The sequence below is a fragment of the Lagopus muta genome, chromosome 2, assembly GCF_023343835.1.
Source record: "Lagopus muta isolate bLagMut1 chromosome 2, bLagMut1 primary, whole genome shotgun sequence".
Lineage (NCBI taxonomy): Eukaryota > Metazoa > Chordata > Aves > Galliformes > Phasianidae > Lagopus > Lagopus muta.
Window position 1 is genome coordinate 49,783,804 of NC_064434.1, and position 17,013 is coordinate 49,800,816.

General features: G+C 36.2%; 1 protein-coding gene across 11 annotated transcripts in view; it reads right to left on the reverse strand.

The window, feature by feature from the left end:
- Positions 1-17,013, reverse strand: part of TRDN (triadin) — a 208,688-nt gene that overhangs the window by 171,245 nt on the left and 20,430 nt on the right. For all 11 annotated transcript variants that reach the window (XM_048937079.1, XM_048937077.1, XM_048937080.1 and 8 more), the window contains one exon: positions 4,386-4,592. In XM_048937079.1, coding sequence (XP_048793036.1) covers positions 4,386-4,587 — 202 coding nt within the window. In that variant the 5' untranslated portion in view covers positions 4,588-4,592. The remainder of the gene's footprint in view (positions 1-4,385; positions 4,593-17,013) is intronic.

The window sequence follows — 17,013 nt, forward strand, 5'->3', positions numbered from 1 at the left end:
GGAAATGGTGATTTCAGACTGTGTTAGTCAGAAGCCGATGTCCAAGAGCCCAGAACAATTTGGCCAGTTGTTTTCCTATTATCTATCTTAAAATAAAGGAAAAAAGAAAAATAAAAAGCATTAAGGAGAATATCTTACTGACATAATCCCTGCAGCTTCTCATTGAGGCAGGAGCTCTATGTCTCCATTGATAGGCATTACCTCCACAGAGATCCGCCTTGGCTGGAGATCTCTAAAATGCCTCTTTTGGTTGAGAACAATGAATTATCTACAAGGAAGATCCTATCCTTTTTGCGTTCATGAATGTAATTACAAGAAAATGGGAACCTGCATTTCCCATGTGTTGTGCCCTTTTTGCTTATTATTTTCTAGCTATTTTGGGGTTTTGTAGATTTGCTGATGTTCCACTAGGTTTGTCCTAGTCTGGCTCTTAGGTGACTGGCAACATCACTATCAATTTACTCTGAATGTTACAATCTGAATCTGAAATTAGGGTAATGTTAATTATGTGTAATTGGTCATGGAGAGGGTGGGGAATTCTGAGCCCTTTATTCACCCATTAGCAAATGCAGATTCCTGGGCAATCAAAACTTGGAACTGAAATAATCTTAAATTATTTAGTTACATGTACTAATTAAAATATATGATCCAGCTATGTGTACAAGAAATGCATGAAATACATTCATGAATTATGAAGCCAATTAGTGAAATAAATGTTTTTGAACGTTAGGGATGGAAGTAATTACAAATTGTTGCAAAGCACACATAAAACAAAAACGAATCTTTTTGCTTTTCTAGAAATATTGAGAATGTATAAGAGATCTCCCAGTGTGGTATGCTACTTACTGCATATTCATACATGTTACGTACTACATGAGGTTTATAGTGTGATAGCCTTTTGTAATGCATGTCTTCTTCATACCACACTAGAAATATTTCAGTCATGTTTACAGTTTTCCAAATAACATGATAGGAATGCAAGTTTTCATTACATTTATTTCAGGATGAGAACAAATACTTCATTTTCATATTGTTACATGTGTGACAAATCTCAATTAGCATAAATCTTCAAAATTTCCAAACTTGAGTTTGATACCGTAGTTCTCAAAAAGCAAAATCTGTGGGTTGGTTTTCTATAACCAGTAAGAATTAGGAGGAGCAAATCTATGTATATTCCTTAGCTATGCAGAACCTGGCCTGGCCTATTATGTCTACAAACTGCTGTTTTCTTCTACAGTCAGTTCTGTGCAGAATAGTCATTAATAGTTATTAATAGTAATTAATAGACTTTGCTATGGAATTGGCATTTCTTGCTCATAAATATGATGAAAGTCTGTCATGGGAGTCACTAGGTCAGTGGGTGCCAGCATGTAGGTGTGTGACATTTTACCCAGCAATCTCAGCTCAGGTTCTTGCTTCCTGCAAACCAGGTAGAGGGCTAGCTCTGCAGATGTGCACAGTGTATTTTTAACTGCACTAACAAGTGACTGAAATCTTGACTATGATGGCTCACAGATTCACACCCCATATATGAGGCTGGGGAAATCCACCCCAGATTTGTGAAGTCCAATGAGATCTCTGGCAATGTGCTTTCTAAATACCTTATTAAATTCTGACAGAGGTTTTTCATAGAATCATATAATCACGTAGACATGGATCAGAGGCATCCCTGAAATTCATCTAGTGCAATCCTTCTCAGCAAGGGACTTCTGCTACCACTGGAGCCAGATAGCCATGATCACCTCACAAAGTCTCAAAGACTTCCAAGGATGGAAAATCTGCAGTCTTAGTGTTGTTCTACCCTCGTGATAAGGATTTTGTTCCCAGTGTCCAACATAAACCTCCTGTGACACAACTTCAGGCCCTTTCACCTTGTTATATCACCTGATACTACAGGAAAATCATCTTGGTAACTGTTTGTCATCTACTACTTTTCCAGCTGCCCTTTGAAAGAGTGTGTTGCTCTTAGATCAAATCTCGGTTCCCTCTTCGACAGACTAAACAAGTTTTCCTCTCAGCTTTTCCCTGCATATTTTCTAGAGTTGAGCTTAATGGAACTTCAAGGAAAGAAATCTGAAAAAAAAATGCATGCACTGACTTAAGAAAGGCAAGTTCTACCTCAGGAAAAAAAAGACACTGAATGTTATGTGTTTTGTACATAAAAAAAAAATACACAGTCACATTTAATTTATTTGGCATCTTTCATTTACATTTAAAAACTAATAAATTAAATTTAATCATGCTTAAAAATTAAATTTACAGCAATGAAAGTAATGATTAAGATTTTTTAAACTGTATGTTATTCAAGGAAGAATGTCATTGTAAAATGAAACTATTCCTGGATTTTAGATTTAAGGGGTCACTTAAAACATGCTCCAAGTTTTCCTTCACAGTTCCACTGGAGGCAAAGGCCACACTGTCAGAGGGTGAAAATAATTTCAGTATCAGTACTCCCAGCCAGGTGACTCTATGTGAAGTCTTCAGCTATTGCCACAGGTGGGTTTCAGCTGGACAACTGCAGCTGATTAGGAAGTCAGGAGCTGAAACCCTGGCCATAATAAAAGCTATACAGCCACCGTTACATATCCGTAAAAACAGAAAGCAGTCTGATAAATCTAGGTCTGAAGGAGTACAGTAGTTCTTTCATTTAACATTTCACCATTAATAGATTATTTAAATGTTGCTTTAATTAATCATGTAGGAACAGAAATATATTTGGGAAGAAAAACACTTGAACCCATGAAAGTATTGAAATATCATCACTCAGAGATCTCTACAAAATATGAACTCCTTCTGCAGATTAAATTTTACATTATTTTGTTTCTACTGCCTGGTCTGAAAATGTCAGTTTGCATCAGTGCCCTTGGGATTTAAGCTCATTTAACCAATACAATGTGAACATCAGATTTCCATCTGCCTAGAAATTTTCCCTGAGTCTACCGAAAAAATATAGTTTTGCATTGCTTAATATTACCCTGAGTAGTATACAGAGCATGCATAAGCTGACAGCCAGTCTATGAATTGCTTAGTTTAGTTTTGTCTAACGCATACCCTTGTTCCTTACTGAAAAATAGTAAGAATATGATTGATTGATAGTTAATATGGAAAATTACAAGCAAAATATGGTGGTTTCTCTCCCTTGGTTTATGTCCATTTTGCCACATTTTTTTTGGTGTTCATATTAAAATCTGATGCTTGTGTAGGAAGGGTCACTCAGAAGGAAGTTTCCACGTTACTGAAACTCAAGTGAATTCCTTCTGAAAACAAATTAGAAGTAAAAAATTAAATGAGATCTGCCTTACATTTTGTCTATATTCCAAGCTTCTATGTCATCCATCAAATCAGAATTAGTAGGTTTCTTTCAAGCTCTTTGCCTCAAAAGATTTTTCAGCAAATCTTGAGGTCAATATTGATTTACAGCAGGACTAAAATCTATGGATTTATCAGTAAGCTAATAAAATGGCTGAATTTCTATTCCTAGTTAATTATTGTTATAGATGAGGTCACTGTAGAGCTGGTGTTCTTCTTTAGAAAAGAAAAGGACCTTCATCATTTCTTTTCTAGTTTTGCTTCACATATTTCCCAGTCACTACAGCCTGCTTATCTCATGCTTGCTGAATAGTATGCTTTAAAAACACAAGTTTATTTTAATTTCTGTTATACATGACTGCCAGCTACAAGGTATAAAAATCAAGTAATGATGAGCTCATTTTTATTCACCATTTCTTTCTTCTCATTCCTCAACCAGAATCATAGTCCTTGTGCCAAATGAACATGCCTTGCCCTCAAAAACCAATCTATTCCCAAACTTGATCCTGTATACTCAGTTTGACCAATCTTAAAATGCCTAAGTGAGGGTATGGTTGTGACTTAGCTAATGCTAAGAATCTGTCTTTCTGTACTTACGAGTTTTGCAGATGAATTTACAGTTAGTATGTTTACAAATGGTGTTTTTCATATTTTTTGTGATGGAATTGTGTAAGCAGATGTCAGAATACTTAAGGAAACTAAGAGAAATTTGAAAATATATTTAAGAAGATGGAAATTAATAATTCATTTTATTAGTTTTGAAATATTTTTATATTGAAATTGCAAAACAGAAATCTGAGCATGTATGCTCATATACATATCATATTACTGTCAACATATACATTTTCCAGGATAAAGATGGACTGCAAAATGGAAAGATTTAAATTATAACGACTTACGAAGTATAAATGAATATATTCTGACATTTCTCACAATATCTCCTGTAACAGTAAACTCAGCAGAGACACTGTGCTAACTCTAAGAAGGTATTCATTCATATTTACATAATACACACACCTTAATAATTTTTTAAATTTTTATATAAAATATATCAAACAAAAGATGTTGAGTTTTACCTGCAAAGGCTTTGTAATCCACCAAGTCAAACATTACAATAGCTACTGCTGACCAGGTAACAATCAGAGCCACAACAAGAAGCCATGCTGCTGGGGAGCTGAATGTTGTCACAAGGTCTTCTGTAACTGATTTCTTGCCCATTCTCATGGATGATGGAACAGATCCATTCTTACCATCTGTTATTGTAGTGGTCGTAGACATACGTCCTAGGCAAGTAAAAGCAAAGGAATGAGAATATAAAACTTGGAGCCTAAGATGCAAGAATTTGACTGTTGTATTGAAATACATCTGTTCTCAGAACATGTAAATTAAAAGTAAATATTACAAAAGTAAATATTACATTTTCTGAAAGAAGATTTTCCTGAACTAGGGCCACAATTAGTAAATTTTATTTGGATGCAAACATGGTGAAATAGCCATGACTGGCCTTTTTGTTTATGATGTGACATTTTTTAGTCTGCCACAGATAGCTACAGACCTAGGAGAGTGATTGATGAAAACATCAAATATTATTACCCTCCAAAGGACTGTCTTGTTATGGGCTGTAGGCCAGATTCTTAGGTGATGTGATTAAGTGTACTTCCATTATCCGTAATGGAGCTAACGCATTTATGCCACTTGAGGTTTGGCTCGAATTCTGCTGTCAAGGACGTTTATATCCCATTTTATCCAACAGAAACACAAAAGATTTAAACATACAGTATCATTACACTTCAAGGAAGCTTGTACCTGATTTTTAAATACCTTAGATCTTCTCATTTTCACATAATTAGATTATCTCTTTAGAAGAAAGAGTTACAATGCCAAAGTAGGCTTGATTTCAAAAAGCATTCATTGGTTTGGTCCCAGTAAGAAGGTAGGAAGGTGAATGCTAACATTAACTAAGTTAACTGTTGCTATAAATTAAATGTTTAATGGAGAGTTAAAAAGTTAATCTACTTTTTCTTAGGGTACTGAGAAAAACTATTTCTCCACACAAATCTTAATTTTGGTAAATGAAAACTGACAACATTTGAAATGCTCCATATTACTCTTCCTCATAAAATACAGTGATAGCCTAAAAAATCTTGGTTGGTAGTTGTTTTCCAGAATATAAAACAATAAAAGTAAAAATATTCATAACTTCACAGTTAAAAACAGTAGAACATGTTACTCCACCAGCTTAGTCTACAAATCTGCTGGTAACCTACTGTTAAGCTACTGTATGATATATATGATATGACATATGTTCCCAGTGTAGGTGGGTTCATTTTTTAACAACTCTCAATAAATATCAGTGATTTTAGGGACCTTTGTCCACACAGAGGTCTGAACTTTCAAGGAATAAGGTGATGCCTGATTTTCTCATACCTCTATTTCTCACCTTGATATCAAATATGTCCCTTTGCAGCTACTCAACCAAAAGCTAATAATTTTCTAGGATGATAGGGGTATAGAAAGGGAAAGAGCTGCACTACACAAAGATGAATAGACTCCCCACTACCATTTTTGCAGTACTTATGGTGCAATCCTGATGTTTTTCCCTGCCTTGTCCTTCATTTTGAGTGCCCAAATGTTGTGTGCTTTGTTGTCCATCTCCTACTGATCTTAACTTCTTTTCCAAATCTAGCAGTCCTACTATTTTCACAATTAGATCAGTAAAGAAAAATGGGACAAGTATAGGCAGCATTATTCACAAATCTAATTAGCTGTACTTGCTCTCTTCCTCTGAAAAATATTCACGGAATCACAGAACCGGAGGAGTTGGAAGGGACCTCAAGAGAACATCAAGTCCAAACCCTTGCTAAAGCAGGTAGCCTACAATAGATTGCACAGGTAGGCATCCAGACCAGTCTAGAATATCTCCCTAAATGAGATTCTACAACCCCTCTGGGCAACCTGTGCCAGTGTCCAGTTACCCTTACCGTAAATTTCTTCTGCATATTAGTACGGAATTTCTTATGTATGTTCAAGTTTTAGGCCATTGCTCCTTGTTCCACACAAAACCGAGAAGAGCCTGGCCTCATCTATTTCCCTCCCACCTCCCTATAGTTATTTATAAACATTTGTCAGATCTCCTCTCAGTCTCCTTCTCCCCAGGCTGAACAGACCTAGGTTACTTCAGTCTTTTCTCCTACAGGAGATGCTCCAGGCCCTTAATTATCTTTGAGGCCTTCCACTGGACTCCTAGGAAATCCAGTACTATAGTTGAGCAGAGCTTTTGCCCAAGCAGACATATTTGCTGCCTTGAAATCAACTGCTGGAGCCTATCAAGTGTCCCTTTCCCACTTGAGAGGTGTCACTCAGCAACAGGTTAAAATCTAATTCCAGACATTCCCACCCATATAATTAGTATTTTCATGCCCAAGACCAATTTCTCTGCCTGTGTTATAGCCAACCAGAATCCAAGCCAGTTTAGTATACTTAGATGAACACTGCAATAGGTTAGATTTGTGAACACATCAGCAGTCCCAGATGTGGGGGTGGCAACATCTTTTTCAATAGTGGAGGGTGCAGCTGAAGGCTGTTAAAATTTCAGCCATCCAATTTCAGCCCACTGCCACATCTATGAGAGCCTTCTGGCGCACTGAGTTGTGATTGTTACTGATTTTCAATGGGTCTAGGAACTTTTAAAAGTTATGCACATTTCATAAAAAGATTATTCCAGAGATATATACATTTTACTCCACATCACAATTTCTCGTGCACACAGAACAGCCCCGTCAGGTCACAAATACCACATTTGCATCAACAGATTGATTTGCTAAATTCTAAACCGCTGAAACACTGAGATTCTTACTAATCCTTTGGCTTCAGTCTTGTCACTTAGGATACAATCTAAAGACCCATAAGGTCTCAGAGATATAAATAAACCTTGACAATCAGTGGCAATGTTGAGGAGAATACTGTGCAACTTTCAGAGTTTAGGGTGAACTTGTAGTTCTGGCAGCTAACCCCTTTGGGTTAGTGAGCTGAGTTCTCCTTAAGGCATAATAAGCATAGGGAGTCTATGGTCAAGGAATGAAGGAATGGGCAATTTAGCATCTAGGCTTCCCAGTACCCCTGAAGAAAAATTAGAAAAACAAAGAAAAAAAAAGCAATACAGCCCTATACTGTCCAGACTAATTCAAATATAAAATAGTCATTTCCTGTATTTATGTTATTTCCTACTTATCCTCTGTATTACAGCCTTCATCCTGAGAACAGAATTTTAAAAAATTAAAAAATCAAGTAGAATACTTAATGCAAAATGTAATTTTAAGACTGGGTAATACTGGATGTATTAAAAACAAAGGGCTATCCATGCTGCTAGAAAGAAGGAGGTTGTTTTTTAAATAATAACATTACTTCTAGGGCAATTCAGTTGAGACTTGAGAAGCCTCAGAGCAGTCTGCCTTTAAATGGAAGAGATAGTAGATTTTGACTTCTCTATTCTGCTTCCCAGATGAACACTCCAATAAACAGACTATAGAGTGTTCTGGATTCAGGTCATTAATGGCTCCTGTTCAACTTATTTCACTTCACTTGGAATATTTAAATATTAATTAAGGGAGTAGAAAACAGAAAGAATGACTGTATAAATTTACACTGTATGTTAAACTCTCGCTTGAGCCTTGGGCTTTAACCCAGTGACCTTATCAATTCACCACTCTTGTGGCAGGCTGGAATCTGAATCTACATAAGGAGGATGCCAGAGGGAGAAAAGAGGTAGAGATTAGAACCCTTTGGTGAAGGACTGGGCAATGTGTATACAATAATCTGATGCATTCTTTAAGGTCCATCATATCATCTTCACTGAGCGTGCAGACTGCTGCAGCTCTGACGATAATTACTATTTTCCCATACACATAAAAATACCCCAAATGCAGTGCCTGTTCCTGTTTTTTAGGTGGTATGCATTGCTATAGTTCTCTTTTCATCTCTCTAATATGATTTCTGCCCCCTTGGTTTATACAAGTGGAAAGAAAAAGGCAGAATTTCTGATGCAGTTAATAGTAACGTGCAAAAACAAAAATTCCTGAAGTGGCCTAATAACTTTTGTCCAGAAACTTTCTGCCTTCATAGAATCACAGAATCACAGAGTTGTAGGGGTTGGAAGGGAACTCCCAAAGCAGGTTCCCTACACCAGGTAGCACAGGTAGGCATCCAGGCAGGTCTTGAACATCTCCAGAGAAGGAGACTCCACAACCTCCCTGGGCAGCCTGTTATAACACTCCATCACCCTCACTGTAAAGAAGTTCTTGCGCACATTTGTGCAGAACTTCCTATGCTGCAGTTTCTGGCTGTTTCCCCTTATCCTGTCTCCACACACTGCTGGAAAGTCTGGCCTCACCACTCTGCTCCCCACACCTCAGATATTTATAGACCTGGATCAGATCTCCTCTCAGTCTTCTTTTCTCAAGGCTAAACAGATCCTGTTCACTCAGCCTTTCTTCATAGGGGAGATGCTCCAGGCCCTTCACCATCTTTGTGGCCTTCTGCTGGACTCTTTCCAAGAGATCCCTGTCTTTTTGTACTGGGGAGCCCAGAACTGGACACAGTACTCTAGATGAAGCCTTACCAGGGCAGAGTAGATTGGGAGGATCACCTCCCTCGACCTGCTGGCCAAGCTCTTTTTAATGCACCCAAAAAGTATATAGATGATTTGGCCAATTTTTCAAAGGCACAAGGAGTTGGAAACTCTACATTGGACTCATGCCTTTTCCCTGAATACATTTGGGAACAATGAAATTCTGGTATCTTTCAACTGATTAAGAACCTTCTTAGATCCACTAATATGTGTCATGGTTCCTATTGAACAAACGTAGTAATACAAGGGCAAGAATTCCTAATAATGACGGAGAGGTAGATTGAATCAGTGAAAGATATCTCAAATAGGCAAATTCAGTTTATCTTTGCAAGCTCCTCTCTCACCACTATTGGCAACAGGCTCTGTGGATAGGGCAAAGAGATTCAGTTCAGCACAGAAATGGGTAATAGGCACCTACCTATCACAGGTGTTCTGAGTTTAAAGGAGCTTCTGCCATTTGATAAGCAGAAATGTAACAAACCCACAAAAAAATAATTTATTTAGAGCTGCAGCATAAATCCTCTCTTAAGATGGCTGACAAATCTTTTTTTCTGTTTCATACTGCATCCCACTATGTATGAATGAAAGAATACAACTGGAATGATTAACAGGAAAAAATATGTAGAAGGAGTTTCACAACTGATCCCAGAATATACAGATTTTGAAAGTCATCGCACAGTGTACTGACATATTGCTCTACTCACAGCTTATATAATCAAAATGCAAAAAGAAAAACCTCTCAACACATATGTATATGTTGGCAAACTTCTCAAAGTCAAAAGGTAGCATCTCTGTAGACTAATGGCTTAAAAAGTTGTAACTGGGGCTGTCTGTGAGGGAACATTTGCAGATTTATTGGCGACTGATAGTTATAAAAATGTAATATTCTTTATGAAATGTGGAAAATAGGGTTGGAGATTATGCAGTAACCAATTCTACACTACAAAAGAAATAGAATAGAGATTATGGAATATAGAGTGGATGGAGCATGAAAATTAACTGAACAATTGAATTCAAAAAAGCACTTACAATTACATACTGTGCTGTATATTCTTTTAATTTCCTTTTCTGTTATTATAGCTGCATTGGTTTTATTTTTGATAGATAGCATCTGATAATTTTGAGAAGTTCTATTAATGATTCCCATTCATTCTCCAAGGAATTATGTACACCAATCTGTTGAACACATGCATCAATTTCAATAAGAAGTTTTTAGAATAAAAGACATATTTTGTCATTTCAATATAATTCCTTGAAAATGTGAATTTTATGCAATATAAATAAATAATACTACTATTATATAATATTAATTACTGTTATTTATTACTAAGAATAAATAGTGTAAGTGAACACAATAGAAGTTATTAATTCTGTATTCTAAGCTGTGATCCATATTTTGGCATTCTAGTAAAGATGCTTTGTTAGGATACAGTAGTACCACATGCTATGTGGAAAAAAACCCCTCAAAGTAAAGTTTCCCTGAATAAATTACTTATTTCACTAATAATAACTTCATGAGCCGAAAATGAAAATGACTTTCCAATGAGATATGGCCATGTTATGACAAGGACTGGGAAATGTCATGGAAAAAAAATCAGTACTTTTAAAAACAAATATATAATCTCCAGCTCAGGGATCGCCCTTATTTCAAATCTCTATATGCTGGAGGTTCTAGCATATTATGGTAGAGTAAGGAGTAAACATTTAATACTTGAACTCAATATTTTTTCTTCAGCATTATGCAGTGGCTACTGATGAAGACATGATAACACACTACCTGGACCAGTCAACTGCCATGTTGACAGTTCTCATGCTCTTGATAACCTCATTCTCACCAGCTAAATCTAAGCTTTGAAGTAGGTCTGCTGACTTTGAAGTACCTGCTCATAGCATGAGATGATCATTGTAACTAATTAATGAAACTGGGAGAGAAGATCAAAAAGTTCAACAAGCAATAGTTTAGTTATGTTATTACTTCTCCACTGCTCTTTCTTTGTAATTCCACTTAAATGGAAACAGGATTTTTTCATTTTGAAAATTCATTAGACACTACTGCTTATGTCCTGCTTGGATTCATAATTCTTCCATTGCAAAATAATAGCAATTTCCTCATCAATATACTGTGAGGAGTATGGTGATTCTAAATGGGAGAGAGCAGCAAGAGAAAATGAACTTTTCAGAAACAAATTACTATTTTTTATGCAATGCTGTTATAATAAAAAGACAGAATATGTTTTTGGGGGAGCATTCTTTTTTATATAGAACAATTTTTCAAAACCCTCTGTGAAGAGATAGTAACTCTCAATAAAAGAAACAGTGAAAACACAGAAAGTTCCAATGTTTTTAAATTTCTTACTACGTTTTGATATTTCTTATATAGTGCACCATAATACCTGGTATAAATAAATTGCTGAACTGATTAAACAGTTGAAGCACAACAGCTCTTCATCACATTCCAAGAATATCAAATAAAAATAGCTTTAAGGAACATCGTTTCTGTCTAGCTACAATTTTTGAAGGCATGTGTCTGTCCATCCTTTCTTATTCTTTCTCTTTTTTTCTTTTTTTCTTTCTTTCTTTCTTTCTTTCTTTTTTTTTTCCTGAGAACAGCTACAAAGATCATTTTTAAAAAAACTTCTGTGCATATAAAAAAGTATATGTACATCATAAATTGAGATGGCTTACATAGTTAACTTCTTTCCATGCAGATTTAGATGATGGATTTGGACCAGTGCTATAAGCAAAGAGCCAGAATCCATTAGGGTATCCTGGCTTCACTGCCACAAGAGCTCTCCTCAGCAAGGATGGGGGGAGGGTAGGGGGGAGGAGATGGGGCAGGGATGGAAATCCCAGAAGTAGCTATGAAATTTTTTTGTTGAGGAAAACAAATGTGACAGTAGGGAAGGAAAATACAATTCACTGAAGTGTAACAGCAAACAAGATCTTCAGAAAATTAAGATGAGGAACAAGACACATTGACCCTGAAAGGAAGATTAGGTACAAAAGTCTTTCCAAACAGCACATTCCACAATTTATAAACCCTGAAAATGATATGGTTGTAAATGTCTGAAACAGGCAGCATTTGTATTTCTTTACATATTTTGATTTCATAGTTCAGCAGAGGATTGGTTGATACTTCACATTAAGTACCGGAAAATTTGTCTGGTGTACATTTCCAAGGCAGTGTAAAATACTTTCACTTCGTTCTGAAATTGCTTATAAAGAATATTGTGCTGAGATGACTTTTAACATTCTATCTGTGCTTTTTTTTTCCTGTGTGCATATATATTTCAAAGAACTTTTACATTATCCTGGTTATTATTCAAGTATAACAGGCATAGAAGGAATGAACAGTTATTAGCTGCTAACAGATTCTCTCTGTTGTTGAGCCTGCTGAAATAGTCTTATACGACATTGTATTGTAAGCTTCCTTACAAGAATTCACATCTGAAATGACTTTAGGAAAAAAAGGAGGGGAAGGAAAACTGTAAGGTCCAGGTTTAAAAGACAGGAGATTTTACTGGGAAATTGTATATATCATTTTATTGACAGGTCTATTACTTCATATAGTGATTTCTTGAGAACTTAGAAAACCACTGAGTTAACAATAATCAACATGGAATAAATTATTCCTACAAAGACAAAACTGCAAAAAGTACAGTTGTTCATACTGAATAAGAAAAAAAGTACCATTTACTGCATATTAAACCAGCAGCCAACTACAGCAAAGGGACAAGCAAGATACTCACTTTCCAAAAGTGTGTTGGAGACTTACATCTTTCTGATTGAAATGCCTAATCACTTTGACCCCTCTTTTACATTTTCTTCTAAATATGCTGAGATTTGTTCAAAAATCTCATTTCTTTTTGAATTCCTCATTATGCAGATAAGAGAAGAGTGTAACTGACTTCTAAGCATACAATACTAAACTCTCGGTATCCTGAAAAATTCATTATTTGTTGTATTCTGTACAAGATACTTTTTATTGATTGGTAGTAATACCTTCCCTTTTTGGAAACAAGCTTTTTTTCTGTAAAACAGTAAAAAGAATTTTTACTTACTGTTCATTTTAGAATTCTGACATTTATGAAAGAGGTGCCGAAGGGTTATTCAGACATACTTGTGAGTTGATATAAGCTGAGAGGTATATCTTATCTTATAAAATGTCAAAATGAAGGTTAGAGGAAAATGGTTGCCATTTATCTTTAAATAGCATGAAACCTTCTGAAGCAACAGCACTGTATGCATCCTTTTTGTTATTTGTTTTTGGAAACTCAACTGCATACAGTCCTAAAAAGTTTATAAGGGATTACAGAAATACGCTATTTTTTTTTTTTCTATAAGAAAAAGAAAGTCCATTTAGATGCTCCCATCTGTAAAATATTGATAGTTATAATAAATATTGAAGGATAAATTGTAGGTTACAAATACCTGTTTTCACTCCCAGCAACTATACCACCATACCAGTATAAAGAATCTCTGTAAAAAAATTCCAGATCTGTGTTTCTCCTGGAGGAACTAGCATTATCTCTCACATTTTTGTCTTTGAATGATTAACAAGATGATTTTTTGGTTTCTTTTATTTCAAGCTACCTGTAGTTAGCTACAGTATGTAGTAAAAAAGGAGCTTTTGAACAAAGGTCCACCTTTTGTCAAGGAGTCTAATAAAAAAGTAGTAGCAGTAGTCTTGATCAAGATGGCTCCTTTGAAGTCATTTTTCTCCTTTTTTTTTTTGATCTGGAGGAATCCTTTGGAGAGCATTCCTCTGGATTTAGGACAAAAAAGATTCTTGAACTCATGGGGATGGAATTCAGCATTAGGTAAAAGTTACTGGATTATAGCAAGGACAAATTTTTGAAAATGTGAAACAGTTATGGAAGCAAGCTTGATGAGAAAAGATCACAGAGTATTCATGTACAGGTATAAAGTCTTTTTTCTCTATGCTGATACTCATATGGCATTTCATCTACACACTGAAAAGAAGGAAAAGCCAGGGAAGCCATCCAGAGGGACCTGGACAGTCTGGAGAAGTGGGCACGTGAAAAAAAAACTAATGAGGTTCAATAAGGCAAAGTGCAGAATGCTGCACTTGGGTCGGAGCAATCCCAGTTATTTATACAAACTGAGGGAAGATCTCCTTGAGAGCAGAGAAGTCCTGCAGAGAAGGACTTGGGGGTCCTGGTAGACAAGAAGCTGGACATGAGCCAGCAGTGTGTGCTTGTAGCCCAAAAGGCCAACTGTGTTCTGGGCTGCATTACAAAGGGGTGACAACCAGGGAGAGGGAGGTGATTGTCCCCCTCTACTCCGCTCTTGTGAGGCCCCAGCTGGAGTACTGCATCCAGGCCTGGGGACCCCAGAACATGAAGGACGTGGAGCTCTTGGAGCGGGTCCAGAGGAGGGCCACTAAGATGATCAGAGGGCTGGAGCAGATCTCCTATGAGGAAAGGTTGATGGAACTGGGCTTGTTTAGCTTGGAGAAGAGAAGGCTCTAGGGAGACCTCATTGCAGCCTTCCAATACTTGAAGGGAGCATATAAACAGGAGACAGAATGGCTATTTATGAGGGTGGATAGTGATAGGACAAGAGGGAATGGTTTAAAACTGAGACAGGGGAGGTTTGGGTAAGATATCAGAAGGAAGTTTTTCACACAGAGGGTGGTGACGTGGTGGAACAGGTTGCCCAAGGAGGTTGTGGATGCCCCATCCCTGGAGGGCCAGGCTGGTCTAGAGGTTGACGACCCTGCCCATGGCAGGGAGGTTGAAACTCGATGATCATTGTGGTCCTTTTCAACCCAGGCCATTCTATGATTCTATGAAAAAACAATATCATTTAGATTTCTTTGAAGATTACCTGAAGAATAAAAAAAAATCACTTCAGTAATTGTACCCACTACCTGCATTTTTCCTTCTGAGAGCTCAAATCTATCTGTTTTCAGCTGAACAAGGTTATGAACAGATTTTAGAAATTACTAGAGACATCTGACTTTTATCCAGAAGTAGATTAACAACAAATGAGACTATTAGAGAGTCTATCTTGTACCTGTGCCTAAGCCCTAAGGACTTCTAATATTTCTAATTTTCACACCAACACATTGTGAACAAACCAGCCCAGAAGGATTGCTCAACAGCACAATGAATAGCCTAAAGATTGGTTCAGGGACTCCTGCTTCTGTGACCTGGAAACCAGGCCTCAAATTCTTGTTATCTAATTTTATCTATTATAGGAATCCAGAGATGGAACTGCACTTTAAATCTTTCTAGTGCACCTATTCAGATCTCTGCAGAGCAAATGAGACAAAATAATAAAGACCTGACCAAACAGATATGAGAGTCTGAATGCTCTCTAATTTATCCCAGTGATAAACGCCAAGAAGTGGTTACCTGGTTCCATTATTCAGCTCCAGAAATAGAGCCATTCTCCATAATAATTCATAGAAATATCGCTCACCAGACAGTGATATATCCATATGACATATAAAGTGAAACTGAAATGTTCCCTGTGTCCCAAGTGTGTCAGACTGTGCCTGTTGACAGCAAGACTGTTCTGTTCTTATCTATGGGCAAGTTTAGAACTAGAGAGATGCACAGGCAGATACTTTTCTGTACCTTCCCGCTGCCATTAATCTGAAGAAGATGTGAAATCCAAATTCAAATAATTCAAATTCTGGGGGCCAGCTATTACTTTCTCTTGGGGAAAATAAAAAAAAAAGTAATGCTGCATGAAAGGCAACACTTTGATGTGTGCACTTAAAATGGCTAATGGTTTTACTTCCAGACTATAACTGAAATTCCCAGTTCTAAAGCAACTCTAAATTGAAAGATAATTGTAAGTTGTATTAAAGACATGGAAAAAACCAAAGAACCAAGAAGTGAAAGGCTTTTTTTTTTTTTTTTTTTTTTTTTTTTTTGTGCCTGATATTTGTATTATTATGTGGGCAGCAAAATTTCATTAGTCTTTTCTGGTATATAGTAATAGCATAATAGCATCATACAACCATTATGATTCACAGAAAGGGAAATGGCAGAATTATCAACTGATTAATCTACCTCAAGAGTTTTCTGTTTCCTACAGCAAATGCTAACTTATTTCCCCAACTGATGTAGTAAAACCAAATCCCAAAATAATGCTTTTTACTTTCTATATATATTCGTCAAAAACTCAACCTTAATGGTTTTCACATAAAGAAATAATGAGGTAATTTAAAATCAACATTCTTTTCATTACGTAGAAAATTGCCAGTGTTTGTACACGATATGTTCCTATATTTGTGAATATATGTATTTCTCCAGTATTAGCTTGCTGTATAAAAAGTAAAAATGGCTTCCTCTACATTCTTGAAAATAGAAATATTTACCTACATAAAAGCTACAGTATCTGAAGAGCATGTTTTCAGTATTAAGTCAGATGTTAGAAAGGAAAATAATTTTGATCCATAGTTGGATTTTTAAATGATTCAGAAAAGTGTCATCTTAATCCTGAAAATTATTTATATGGAAGATTTACTTGTAGGTTAAGATTCCCTTAAATTTATTTTGATAGATAGATGGAATTCCTCTCTGGATCCAGAAATATCTAAATCAAATGATGATTTTTAAAAATACTTTTAGTATCTATCTGAACAGAGTATGCTTTATACCACTTACTTTGAGCTCCTAAGCATATAAGCCAAAATGGGGAGAATAAATTAATAATAGCCCTGCGACATTTAAAAAAAAATATAAGATTCTTAATTTTACAAAACAAATTCAAACTATATAGTCTGTGCAGGGCATAGAATGTTGCAAAATGTTCATTAATTTTAATTCATTTTAGTTGCATTTGTCTAATTAGTGCTAGCATAAAGATGGAACAAAATTGTTGAAACAACTCTGAGATTCTCTTTCTGAGCATCTTCCTGCTCTGTGCATTGATAGGTCATCCAGTTACTTACATTTTCAGAATATGAATATTTCTCAAGGCCATAGCCTCTCTTACTTCCTGTGTCTGTACTAAAACATTAGACACAAAATTGAGCTCCCCCTTACTTGGTCATGGAAGACTGAATAACATCTAAGCAGATTTCAGCAAAGCAGTCCTCA